At 36.4% G+C, this 12,822-nt stretch overlaps 1 protein-coding gene across 6 annotated transcripts; it reads left to right on the top strand.

Annotated features, from left to right (window-relative positions):
* The first annotated feature begins 254 nt into the window (after nucleotides 1-254).
* On the top strand, nucleotides 255-7,990 carry LOC113117534 (SPARC-like protein 1). Of its 6 annotated transcripts, none has more exons than XM_026286274.1 (9): nucleotides 255-350; nucleotides 1,321-1,405; nucleotides 4,233-4,305; nucleotides 4,422-4,533; nucleotides 5,501-5,619; nucleotides 5,729-5,883; nucleotides 7,089-7,201; nucleotides 7,583-7,677; nucleotides 7,789-7,990. In XM_026286274.1, the coding sequence occupies exons 2-9, from the start codon at nucleotides 1,346-1,348 to the stop codon at nucleotides 7,839-7,841; spliced, it is 780 nt and encodes a 259-aa protein (XP_026142059.1). In that variant the 5' UTR covers nucleotides 255-350; nucleotides 1,321-1,345; the 3' UTR covers nucleotides 7,842-7,990. The 6 variants fall into 6 exon arrangements, with proteins under 6 accessions (XP_026142059.1, XP_026142058.1, XP_026142057.1 ...); XM_026286273.1 differs by lacking the exon at nucleotides 255-350 and adding an exon at nucleotides 377-503; XM_026286272.1 differs by lacking the exon at nucleotides 255-350 and adding an exon at nucleotides 377-595.
* The last annotated feature ends 4,832 nt before the right edge of the window (nucleotides 7,991-12,822 follow it).

The following is a 12,822-nucleotide window of genomic DNA, read 5'->3' as shown; positions in this document are numbered from 1 at the left end:
CACAACAGTTTGAAAAAAGTTTTGTTTTGGAATTTCAAAAGCATAGTTTTAAACTCATGCCATCCGGCCCAGTGTAAAAATGTGTGTGTGTGTGTGTGTGTGTGTGTGTGTGTGTGTGTGTGTGTGTGTGTGTGTGTGTGTGTGTGTGAGAAAGAGAAAAAGATAAAGAGAGAGTGAGAGAGCTCTGGTTCTCATTGAGTTTGGCATTACTTTACAGACAAAAAGATTTACAGGCCAAAAAAACAGATGGAAGAATGCAGTACAAAGTAGGAGGAGAGGAGAGAAGAGAGAGAGAGTTCAGGTTTGCACAGTATCTATAGATGTTTTTCACAGTCCATGTGTAAGTGGAGGTGAGTGTGTGTGTGTGTGTGTGTGTGTGTGTGTGTGTGTGTGTGTGTGTGTGTGTGTGTGTGTGCACCCATGCTGTTAATGGATTGCTAATTAAAGACTTCTCAGGTGAAGCCAGAAAAAGCAGGGGAGGAAATGGAAGAGTGGAGTGCCAGGTAAGAGGAGACGGTAGAAATAGATTATCAAATGAAGAGAGAGGATGGGGGAAACAAGACAAACCTGAAGGAGGGGCACAGGGAAAGGAAAGGTATGTGGCTGCATGGGAATACGGAGATAGACCGAGTAGGAAAAGAAGGCAAAGAGATTAAATAGGCACGGAAAGAAAGATCATAAAAGAGGAGAGACTGGTAAAATAAAATTTTCTACACCAATTAAAAGAAATAGCAAAGGAATGAAAGGGCGATCCTGTCAGTACGACTGCTCTGTTAGCGTAACTCTATCTGCTCTGAGCCGTAACATACAGTCACTCCATTCTACACACACACTTCTAATGAGCACTCCGGGGCTTATACACAATACTGAGACTACTGTGAGTTATTTAAAGAGAAGAGCGATCAGACAGAATCAGCTTTGATCAAGATTTGTGCTTTGAGGATTATTATCTTGACTTTAAAAAGTATGATCTCTTATGCTATCTATTATCCTTTTTTTTTTTACATATCAGGTTGATATGATAGGGCAGGTCTTCACCTGGATGTTTTCTTCTTTATGTCTTTTGTGTGCTGTTCATTAGTTCTGTTGCAGTACTTGATGAAAAGAAGAACGTCTCTCAGGATATCCTCAAGAAGATTCAAATCTTTGGGAGAAAATGATTAAATTTTAAACACAATCCTCATTCCCTTACGCTCATTCTGAAAAGTTTCCGTTTGGAGAAACAAACTTTTTATACATCTGAGTGCATTCTGGGTGAGATTCTGAGTCATAACTGCTGGATCTACATTTTAAAAGTCACCTGTTGAACTCATGTTTCAGATCCACAAACATCCTTCTGTGAGAAATGCACCTGCTCTGTCATCTGTTGTTCTTCACAGTCACTCTTCACCTCGGTGTCGTCAAGGTAAGAGGTTTATAGTTGCTTTGGTGAGCTATATGAATATGTGAGATATATGATTTTATATATGAAAAAGCAACTGGCAAGTGCTTATTTGAAAAGCAGTTTTAAAAAATACATTTAAATTAGCCGCTTTATTAATGTATTTTAATGTATGGATTTAATGAATTGTTTTATTGCTGTATTTACCAGCATTTTATAACACAAATTAAATATGCAAATATGTCTATCTGTTAATTTAGAAAATAATTGAATGATGTATTTTATTGTGATGTTTAGCTACATTTTAGAACATGGATCTAACAAGCAGTTGTAAGTCAATTAAAAAGTGACTTGTTTATTAAAATGTTTATGTTGAATTGTTAAAGGGGTCATATGATGTGGTTTCTATTTTTCCTTTCTCTTTGGAGTGTTACAAGCTCTTGGTGCATAAAGAAGATCTTTAAAGCTGTAAAGTATCAATTTCAAAGAGATTTTCTTTATAAAAGTTAAGACTCGTCCACAACCCCTAAAATATGTCTACGTCACAATGTGGGAAGATTTGCATAAGGGGCCGTTCACATATCGCGTCTTTTGCGCGCTCATTTTCATTTTCGTTTAGCGGTATGCACACACATAATGGAAGCGGCGCGGTCGAGACGCGCACGCGGTGCAACGCGCTCGTTTTTTCCAGGTGTGTCGGCATCGCATCAAGTTAAAAACATCTCAACTTTTCAGAATGCTGCAAGCGCACCGCAGGTCATGTGACAAGAACTAACCAATCAGCTTCATCCTTCCCTGCAACAACATTGAAAGCTCAGCCAAGATGAAGGAACAGCTGACCATAGTTGTTTTTGGGTTGCCATTTTGAAATAAATTTAGTAGCAGAGAAACTGCAAGCGATTTTTAGAGGTGCAAATCCACTTATCCTTTCTTGAAATTTCCACGTCTTTGTGGAGAGAGCGCGCGTCATGGTTGCTCAGCAACGCCAGACGCCTCAGTGGCGCAACTGCCCGAGCGTTTTAGGCGCAATATGCGAACGGCCCCTAGCACAGCCCAATTGTTCACGCAAAGAAAATAGGCATACTGTAACTTTTATTTTCACTGTTGTTGGTGCAGCCATGTTGAGATGCTGTGTGTGCCATTGTGACAGCGAAGCTACTTTGTTTAGCCTTCCAAAAAAAGACACAACTAGAAATCAGTGGTAAAGTTGTATTTACAACACTGTTCCGGAACAGTTCAACCCAAATATTCAGATGTGTTCAACGCAATTTGTGGAGGATGAGGACTGTTCCCTGTGAGAGTAGTAGCCTTCAATGCCGGTGTCTGTTTCTATAAAGTGGGGCAGTTTCAAATTTTGCAAGCACAGTCTGTCACTTCTGACACAGACTGTAAGTACATTTTCATATGTAAATAATTTGCGACCACGAGTTTTGAGCAGTCGTAACTCCGATCACAAATAAAGATATGGTTTTATGTTTACGCAGCGCAAATCGCAATGCAACACATAAAAAGACAGTATAAGTCATTATAATCAGTAATTATGTACCTACTGGATTCAATAAAAGGCTCATTTGTAATGGGTTTTATTGTTTTTGTCTTGTCGTGCCAGGACACACAGCATCACAGTTATTAAGGGCATAACATTTCCGTCACACAATTGAGGAATTTAGCTAGTCACAATGCACTGGATAGCTGGCCAATCAGCACACACCTTGCTTTTCAGAACGATGAGTTTTGTAAATTTCAACGTGTTTCAGAAGGCGGGGCATAGAGGAGAAACAGTATTGTGTTTTTTTTTTTTACCTTAAACTGCATAAACACATTTAATTACACCAAATACACAAAATAATGTTCTTTTTAGCAACATCAAATGACCCCTTTAATTTTACCCAGTTACCCAGAACAATATCATAAAAAAATATTCCATCCTGTGTGGAACAAGCAAAAAGGTATTGATTTAAAAATATATATGCTTATATCAAGTTTATTACAGAATATTATCAGTACAAAAAAAAAAAAATTAAAAGATAGTTGGAGTTTACAAGATAATGAAAGCGTGAGTCTAAGTTTTAAAAACTGTGAAAGCTTTCACGCTTACTGTGCTGTAATGGTTAACAGACTGCTGCAAATGTGCATGCTTCTTCATTCCTCTCTACATGTGTCTCTCCATCTTTTTAAAGCATATTTCTGCACACATGCTCTCGCAATATGATTCTCATCCATCAACCCCTAAGCATGCTCATTAATTCTGTCATATATTTGAAGATCTCAAAGATCAAGTAAAGGACGTAAAAAATAAATTGCAGTTCATTGCTGTTTACTATAAAAGTCGTGAATCTAACAGACAGCACATAAAAATAAGAGGCTTTTATATTTTGTTTTGGTTGCCAGGATGGGCCAGACCTACCTGCTGGTAGACTGTGTCTGTAGATGTTTATGTAGCTCACTGTTACAAAATACAAAAAATGAATGCTGTTCCTTTTAACTTTCTAGTTATCATAGAATCAAAATATTAAGCAGTACAACTATTCAACACTGATAATAAAAAATGCTTCTGAAGCACCAAATTAGATCAAAACACCAAATTAAACACTGGCATATTAGAATAGAGTAATAGCTGCTGTAAATTCAGCTAGAGAAATACATTAGATATTAAAATACAATAGAAAACAGACCATATAAATGGTTACAATATAACATTTCACAATATTACTGTTTTATGATCAAATACATTGAGCCCCATAAGACCCTTCTTTTTACCCACTCCAAACTTTTTAACAGTAGTGAATGCTCTTAAAAATACATTTTTACACACAAATCCCATGTGAATGATCTTATTTGTTTGTGTAAGGCTGGAAGAGCCCAGCGTAAACAGAGGCAGGCTGAAGAGAAGCTGAGGCCATATTTGGGCAGAGTGGATCCTGGTGAGGCCAGTCTTATTTTATGACTGGGTTTGTACATTGTTTATTCAGTATAAAAAGCTGCTTCCTCTTTTTACTATTAAACTCGCTCTCTTTCTTTCTCTCTCTCTCATCTTCAGAATCCCTTTGTCAGTTGTTGAAATGTCACAGTCCTATTGGTTCCTGGTGCCAAGTAGTGAAGGAGGGGGCAGTTCTCGCCCCTAAATGTGTGTGTCCAAAGACCTGCCCACGGTAAGACACACACCAACAATTTAATAACAATTTTCCAAGACACCTGAGCTGATTTCATTGCCAAGCTACTTACAGCGAGCCAGCGGCATGAACAGAGCAGCTCAGAACTCAGTGTCATGATTAAGAACAGAATAATGACGTAAGACACTCCTTACGGCTCACAGACTCCTTGGAATCAAACCAGCAACCCAGAGATTAAACTACTGGTATATGTGTTCTGTGCACATAATGCAGATAAAGGCCACATGCAGGGTCGGGGTAGATGTACTTGAGGGCAGTATTAACATATTTAAAAAATGCTGATGCAGTTTTTATTAAAACATCTCAGACAGACAGTACCTTATGTAGTTAAACATCTTAAAAAAACAACAACTATTAAACAGCTCTAAACTTGTTAAATAAAAGTAGCTTTACTCCTTTCTACATCACGTGGTGATCCAACGTACCAGCGTTATTTATCATGATCATTTAGTATTATTAGTATTACTATACTATCAACATTTTTAAATCATCAACTTTGGTTTTCTAAATGTCTCTAAATGTGTGTTTTGACCGTTTCTTGCCAGTTTACTGCTCAAAACACTGATAGGTCCAAACTAGGCCTATTATTATCCATTACTGGAAGTGAGATTAATGCAGTCTGTATTTTCTTTTTTTCTGTTGTAATTGTATTCATATTTTTTTGATGTCTCCCAACCTGGCATCTGTCAAATTTGGCACCTTCTCCTAAGTGACAGATGAATTCATGCAAAAACAGTTTACAGTTTGACATGGCGCACAGCATGTGAGGTCAGCAAGAAAAGATATGAAAAGCATTTCCTCGTTCCATTTACAAAATGATCTATTTTTGCCCAAACATATGGTTTGTTGAATTGTATTATTTGTGTCTAGTATGGTTACTTACCTGAGGTCCTTGACTCTGAACAGACCCCGTCGAGAAGCACTTTGTATGTGTTGTTTTGTACAGGCAGGTGGCACCAGTGTGCAGCGTTTTGGGGAAGACGTACAGCAATGAGTGTCTTCTTCACAAGGAGGCCTGCCGCAAAAAACGACGCATCGGCAAGGCACATATTGGAGCCTGTATTGGTACACACACACAGACACACAAAACATAATCATGCTTAAATGCACATTCAACCACTGTGTCCAGTGATGTTGTCTGAAAACTCTTTATCTCTTGTGGTTTCTCTGTCAGTGAGCAAGGCTGAGTGCTCTGAGGAAGAGTTCGGTCAGTTCCCGTACCGTCTGCTGGACTGGTTCCTACTCCTCAGCAGAATGGGAGAGAGATACACACCAGCCGCTCCCTCACAAAGCTGCCTCACACACACACAGCGAACCCAGCTTGCAGAGGTAACACTAAGAAACACACTGAACTTACTCAGATCACTTACACATATGCAACCCTTAGATCATTCACACTTAGCATGCATTTTTGCTTTTCAGAACACACACTCAAATACTTTACAACAAATGTTGCTGTTGTGTTTGGTATGTCAAAAGTCAAAATAAACCCTTGGTTCATGTACACTAACCGGTTCATGTACCCTCAACGCTAACCGTCTGCTTCCAGGCAGGTCTCTAGATTAAACTTCAAGTAAGTGAATTACCTTCAGGGTATTTTGATTGGGAAAAAAAGAAAAAATATATATTTCTATATATAATACACATTATAAATCACCTGCACATTGATTAGCTTTAAATTATTAAATGGGAACCCTGATAAAAACATAACAACTCTGTATACAGTTCTAACTGAAAGATCAAATGAAGATTTCAATATATGTGGTAGAAAGAAAGGGGCTAAAATCATGCTAAACTTAATGGCAACACCCTAAAATGGAAAAACATATATTTTCCTCAGTGTTGTGACACATCCGAGTGAAACAGATTATCGAACAGAAAAAAAGGAACGCAGGGCAGAGATTTAATTCATTCTGGTTGTTGATTAGATAAGAGGCAGATCTGAATGTGAGCTTGCAGTCAATCGTAAGAAAGTGCCAGGGTTTATGACGATGAAATGATTGGAAAAAATCTGGAGAGGAGTCTGTTGTTTCACCAAAAGATTGAGTTCAAAAGCATTTGATTAAAATTTACCAGCACAAATGATAATTATAAAAAAAAAATGAAACACGTGCATGGATGAATTCTTCACAAAAAGATCAATAGCAACATGCATTTAAAAAATAGATAGTGTGAATATCCATTTCAAGCGTTCCCTTAGGACACTACCCTTCTAAAATTCACTCTATGTCAATCAAATTACATAATGTGTAGTGTAAGTGCGCAGTGTATAATAGCCTCATCTGGGACATGTCAGCTCTATTTTAAGCCTGTAGGATAAGATGTTAGCTTCCTAATCGAACGCTTATTCAATACAATACTTATAAAGTACTTCAAGAGATTTTAATTAATTTAAATATTACATGAGAATAAATAAGTCTCAACAAACAAGTCAGAAAACCCATAAAAAGTTATCTCAGCCAACGGAATGGGGATCGTCTTTTCTATTCATTTGTAATTTGTGATAAAATCATCCTGATCCTTTTTTTTTTTAGAGGAGGTTTGTTCTGCTGGATCGTAAAAGGGACGGGAAGTTAAACAGGAGAGATCTGAGAAAGCTCCACTACAAGCGGATGCCACTGGAGCACTGCGCTCAAAGATTCTTCCAGTAAAACACACACAGCCTATAGACACACACATGTGATATTGTGATGTGTTCTTCTGTCTGACCTTCTATGTATTTGCATAATATTACCGCAAACCCTCCCCAGCACCCTTCTGATTATAGTACACATGCCTTCAGGATGTCACCCACCCCTCTCTCTCATCCTCTTTCAATCTCTCTTCTCTCGCTCATCCTCTCAATCTCTCTCTCTCTCATTCAAAGCTGTGAATGCTTATTGCCTTCCTACTGTTCTAATGTGAGTGGTGTCCTTTACGGCTGATAGCAGCGGAGAGAGACATGTAGAAATCAAAAACAAGAGAGATAGAGGCAAAGAGAGTCCACTTGTAGATTTCAACATTATGGTGTTTGTGTGTGTGCGTGTAGGTCATGTGACAAGAACAAGAATAAGAAGGTGACCCTGAGGGAGTGGACATCCTGTCTGGTTGACCGGTCAGAACGCTGGTTTCAGGATTTCATGTGTAAGTCTATATTTGTTTCAACAGAATATGAGATTCTCATGTGTAAGCACGTTGAAACAAATACACACACACACACACACATCTTGTCCTTTTTTCCTCTCTCTACCGCAGCCGTGAAGATGGGCTCACCAAAGCTGTGTCCTGTCCCAGACAACAACCTGTAAATTTTGGATGCTTTATCCAGGTGGAATCATATTTTAAACCTTATAATATACCTAGAAATTATAATATTTTATAACTGGAGAAAGCTAGCCATTTGCATTCTTGTTGGATTAGAAATACAGCAAATAGGGGTAATGTGAAATATTCTTAGAATCTATTTGAAAATATGTTATAAAGTGTAATTTATTCCTGTGATGTCAAAGCTGATTTTTCAGCAGCCATTACATGATCCTTTGGAAATTATTCTAATATGCTGATTTACTACATAAGAAACATTTCTTATTGTTATCATAAGAATAAAAACTGTTGCTATGATTAATATTTTAAGGATTACAATAGAAAGTACATTATACATTTCTTTACTGTCACTTTTGATCAATTTAATACATACATGCTGAATAAAAGTTTTTCTTTACCAAACAGGTTTTTCTTTTCTTCTTTTCAACTTTTTCAAAAAAGTTTTTCTTTTACACTGTAGCATTTGAAACACAATAGCTGTTGCCCGAAAAGTGAAGGGGATGAAATATCTGAAAGTTTGGGTTAGAATAATTGAATACCTCTGTTATATTTAAATTAAAAAAAATGGTGCATAATAAAAGTCTAAACATTGCTTTGTGCATGTGTGTGTATGCTGCACTCCAGTCAACAAAGAACGCTTTTTAAGGGACAGCAGCATGTATCATGGATCACACAAGCAATTACTGCAGAGAGAGAAAGAGAGAGAGATTGGGCTATAACCTTAAACAGAGGAATGGAGAGCAGATTAATTGAGGGGTGGTGTTTAATAGGAGAGAGATGGAGAGAGAGATGGATAGCCCATGAGAGAGATAAAAGACTACGTGAGCAGGGATGAGAGGAATAGATAATATGGCAGAGAGAGAAACGGGGAAAGGCAAGGACACCGAAAGAGAGAGAGAATCTCATAATGCACTCACAGAATGGGACGGGGAGGGGGACAAGTTACAGTAAACCATTGCAAATGGAGGAGAGAAAATAGATTGAAGCATGAAAAATGGATCAGAAAGAGAGAGACGGTGGGGGGAGGGGTGTGAGAGAGAGAGAAAAAGAGTTGCAGAAGGGTGTGATAAAGGGTGAGATTGTTAGATGGAAAGAGAAAAAGAAGAGAGTAACTAAATGGCATCCCACCACAAAGTAACTTCCCCTTCCAGTACATCATTGATGTCTTCCACTTTTCCAAACACTAAACGCTTCCAATCATGTCTGCCAAGTGTGAAAAATTGATTCGCAACATTTGAAAACAAGTAGATCGAGTTTTCCATGTCTATATGACCCCAGGAAGTACGGCAGAATAATCCGGTCTCATTACATTTGTAGCTTTTTAAAGTGGGTTTGGTTTCCTGTAGCTTTAGTGCAGTCAAGAATCATCTGGCAGTATCTTCTGCATTGTTTGGCTTTATGGTGCGGTTTGATATCTGTCATTGTGTTGTGTGATCATTCTGTGTTGTGACATTTTGAGGTTATGTTTTGAGTTTAATGTGTGCAGTCATTTTTTTATTATGTCTCGTGTTGTTATTACGCAGTGTAGTTTGGTCCTGTGTTGCTTTAATAAATGTTTTCACTCAGACTTTACTATTTGTCTAAAAGAATTTTGCATTTCACAGGCACCATTTGCATTTGTGACTATATATATATATATATATATATATATATATATATATATATATATATATATATATATATATATATATATGTGTGTGTGTATTTATTCAAATATATACTGTATTTATTTTTAAATGTATAAAAACTGTGATAGATGAACAGTATACATTATGTTATCTCTTACCTGAATATGTTACTGAATACCATGAAAAATGACTCATCTTGTCAAAAAATTTAATTTTATACAGTTCAAAAGTCTTAATTTAGGTTTGGTAAGATTTTTTTTCAAAAGAAGTCTTTTTATCTCACCAAGTCTGCATTTATTTGCATGCACACACACACACCAATAATAATAATAATATCGTGAAATATTAATACAATTTCTATTGAAATGTATTTTAAAATGTAATTTATTCCTCTGAAGGTGAATCTTAATTTTCAGCGATAATTATTCCAGTCTTCAGTCTCACATGATCCTTCAGAAATCATTTTAAAATTCTGATCTGATGCTCAAGAAACTTTTTTTTTATCAATGTTGAAAACAGTTACTGTTAAATATATTTTGTGTAGATTGTTATGAAACATTCTTTGATGAACAGAAAATCTAATCAAAAGAACCTCCTTCATTGAAATGTTTTGTAATAATGTAATATTGTAATAATGTTGATGCAGTTTAATGCATCCTTTTGAACAGTTCAGAACACAAAAATCACAGAAATGCATGTTTAATATCAAAGTCCACGTAACAACCATTTGTTTTCCCCATTGACTTCTATTGTAATTGCATTATTAGTCAAAATGATTGTCTATAAACGTCAATAGAGCTTAACTTGTATTTAACTCAGAATATTCATTTAAGGGTGTTTATGTGTTCAGAAATGAGTCCCTTCTGTGCTTAAGAAGATAAGAGGCATGATCATCTATTTTCAGTAACATTTTAAATCTTGGCAGATCTTTAATGAATGTGTGTGCAAGTCAGAAAGAAAGAAGAGAGAGTCTTTTTATCAGTAAAAATGAAATGAAATGAGGTCTAGTGGAGAGACACGACCCCTGGGGTCAAATCAGGCCCCCCTCAGCCCTCTCGAGACCCTCCCCCTCTATCAGCTATAACAGTTTCAGGAGACAGACACACACACACAAACACACACACACATTCTATTAAATTAAGAGATCTATTGTCATATGCTCTGCTTCAGACTGTGTGACAACACACACACACACACACACACACACACACACAAGTATCAACCTCATCTCTGGTCATATCTCTAGTGTCTCTCTGAGGCCACGGAGACAGCTATCCTGCTTTTGTAACAGACACAGATGCAGAAATAACAGATCCATATGGAACTGTTGTATGGATGAGATCATGTGCATGTGTCATGCGCAAAACTCCCATTGGACGAGAGATCATAGTGACTCCATGACCTGCTGCAGCCATGACATCACGCACTGGGAGGTCAAGCTGAACTCTGGGTGAATGTGACATGTTGATTGGTTAAAAAAGCTATCAACATGACAGCTGAAGATTTGAGTGAACCCTTTCTTTCGATCACTGACATTTGAGTTTTTCTGATTTTTTTTTTCCCTTTTTTCAATTTGAATGAACTTTATTGGTATAACAAAAACTTTCCATTTGTTTTGCCAAAAATAATTTTAAATATATGTATTTTACATATAGTATTATGATACTAATATGTATAATACAAAAATATATTTAAAAAATAAATAAATTGTATAAATTAAAAAAAAATTTAAATATACGTTCAATTAATATTTATTTGCAATTTAAATTTTAATGTGCTTTATTGGTGTAACAAAGACTGTGATTTAGTCAACTAAACTTATTAAGTCAAATGAAGATGAAAAAATAACACCAAATGTGCCAAAATAGTGATATCAATCTATTTCCATATACAAATGCTCTCTCTCACTCTCCTCTCTCTTTTGGGGTCCCTGGAGAGAATCCAGTTTTATATGGGCAGATGGGCAACTGTTTGTCATCTGCTGTTAAAATGCGGATCACTATCTACGGACCACTATTACATCTCTCTCCTTTCTCTGTTCTCTCTATCCTTTCGTTCTCTCTCTCTCTCTCTCTCTGTCAGTGTTGTGTTATGCAGGAGTTTGCCCTGAGCTACAGAGGTCTTCTCATCATAACCACTGAACTGGAACAATATTGCATTTATACGCTTACAGTCTTTATAGGACTAATGGGCTGCATTTGTCAGAAACCTTTAACCAGCCATAAATAATTGATAAAACCTGAAAATTCAATTATGTTAATTAAAGATATGTTGTAGGAGTGTGTGTGTATGCACACTGTACAGAGACAGAAGCATCCTCCAAATATAACGAATGAATTATTAAGAAGAACACAAAAGCACAGAAATTCTGCATGGCAGAAAAAAAAGCCTAACCGGTGAAAGAGAATAAGAGAGTGAGCATGAGAGAACACCAGTCAGAAACACAGAAGAAGAGAGAGCTGATGGTGTACGTGTGCATTCATGTAAATGTCTGTCATTTTTAGTATTTCTGGCAAAATCCAAAAGGTTAATCAGTTATAAATCAAAACTTCAAAACCCCCGCAGTATCAGAGAGAGCCAGACTTCAGGCAGTTCAAAGGGATTTTGAAGTGGGCCAGACTCATTTAAAGCACTCATCCGGCTCTCCGGGGGGACAAGAGTGTGGGGCCCACCTCCAAACACCCAAAGTTTCACCACTGGCCCGATTAAAGCATCATACTTTAAAATAGAGATCTTTTAGGCAAGTTGATGAGATTCTTTCCTAGTGGCATTTTAAAATATATGCTTATAACCGTATTATAATGCTTTTTATCTTTTTACTATTTCCATGGTTCTCAGATGCATAAGTTGTCATAGTTAGGTAAATTTCTAGTAAATTGAAAGTTCAACAAATAATATTAAGAAAAGTGTATACATCAATTTTCCTTATACTTATATATATAGAGAGAGCGAGAGAGAGAGAGAGAGAGAGAGACAAAGCCAGACAAAACAGGCTTTATTGCATGAATCTCAGTTTTTTTCTCAAAATGGCATATTTTGATGTTGATAATATATTTGCATTTCATTTCATAGTAAAATAGATAAAATAGAGATGCACAAATAACGAAAACTGATAAATGTCTGATATAAAAATTTTATACTTTGTGTGAATTAATTAAAAATGTAATTAAAAATTAAACAATTAATTAAAAGTAAAATGTAAAAATAATAATTATACTGACAACAATTTCAAATACTTATTTAGCCATTAAAATGTACTGTATGTAAAATGAATATTCATTACATTCAAAGAATTAGATCATCCAAAAATGAATATTTGCTTAAAATGTACTCAGCC

The sequence above is a fragment of the Carassius auratus genome, chromosome 17 (assembly GCF_003368295.1).
Source record: "Carassius auratus strain Wakin chromosome 17, ASM336829v1, whole genome shotgun sequence".
Lineage (NCBI taxonomy): Eukaryota > Metazoa > Chordata > Actinopteri > Cypriniformes > Cyprinidae > Carassius > Carassius auratus.
This window is presented reverse-complemented; position numbering and strand designations above follow the sequence as displayed.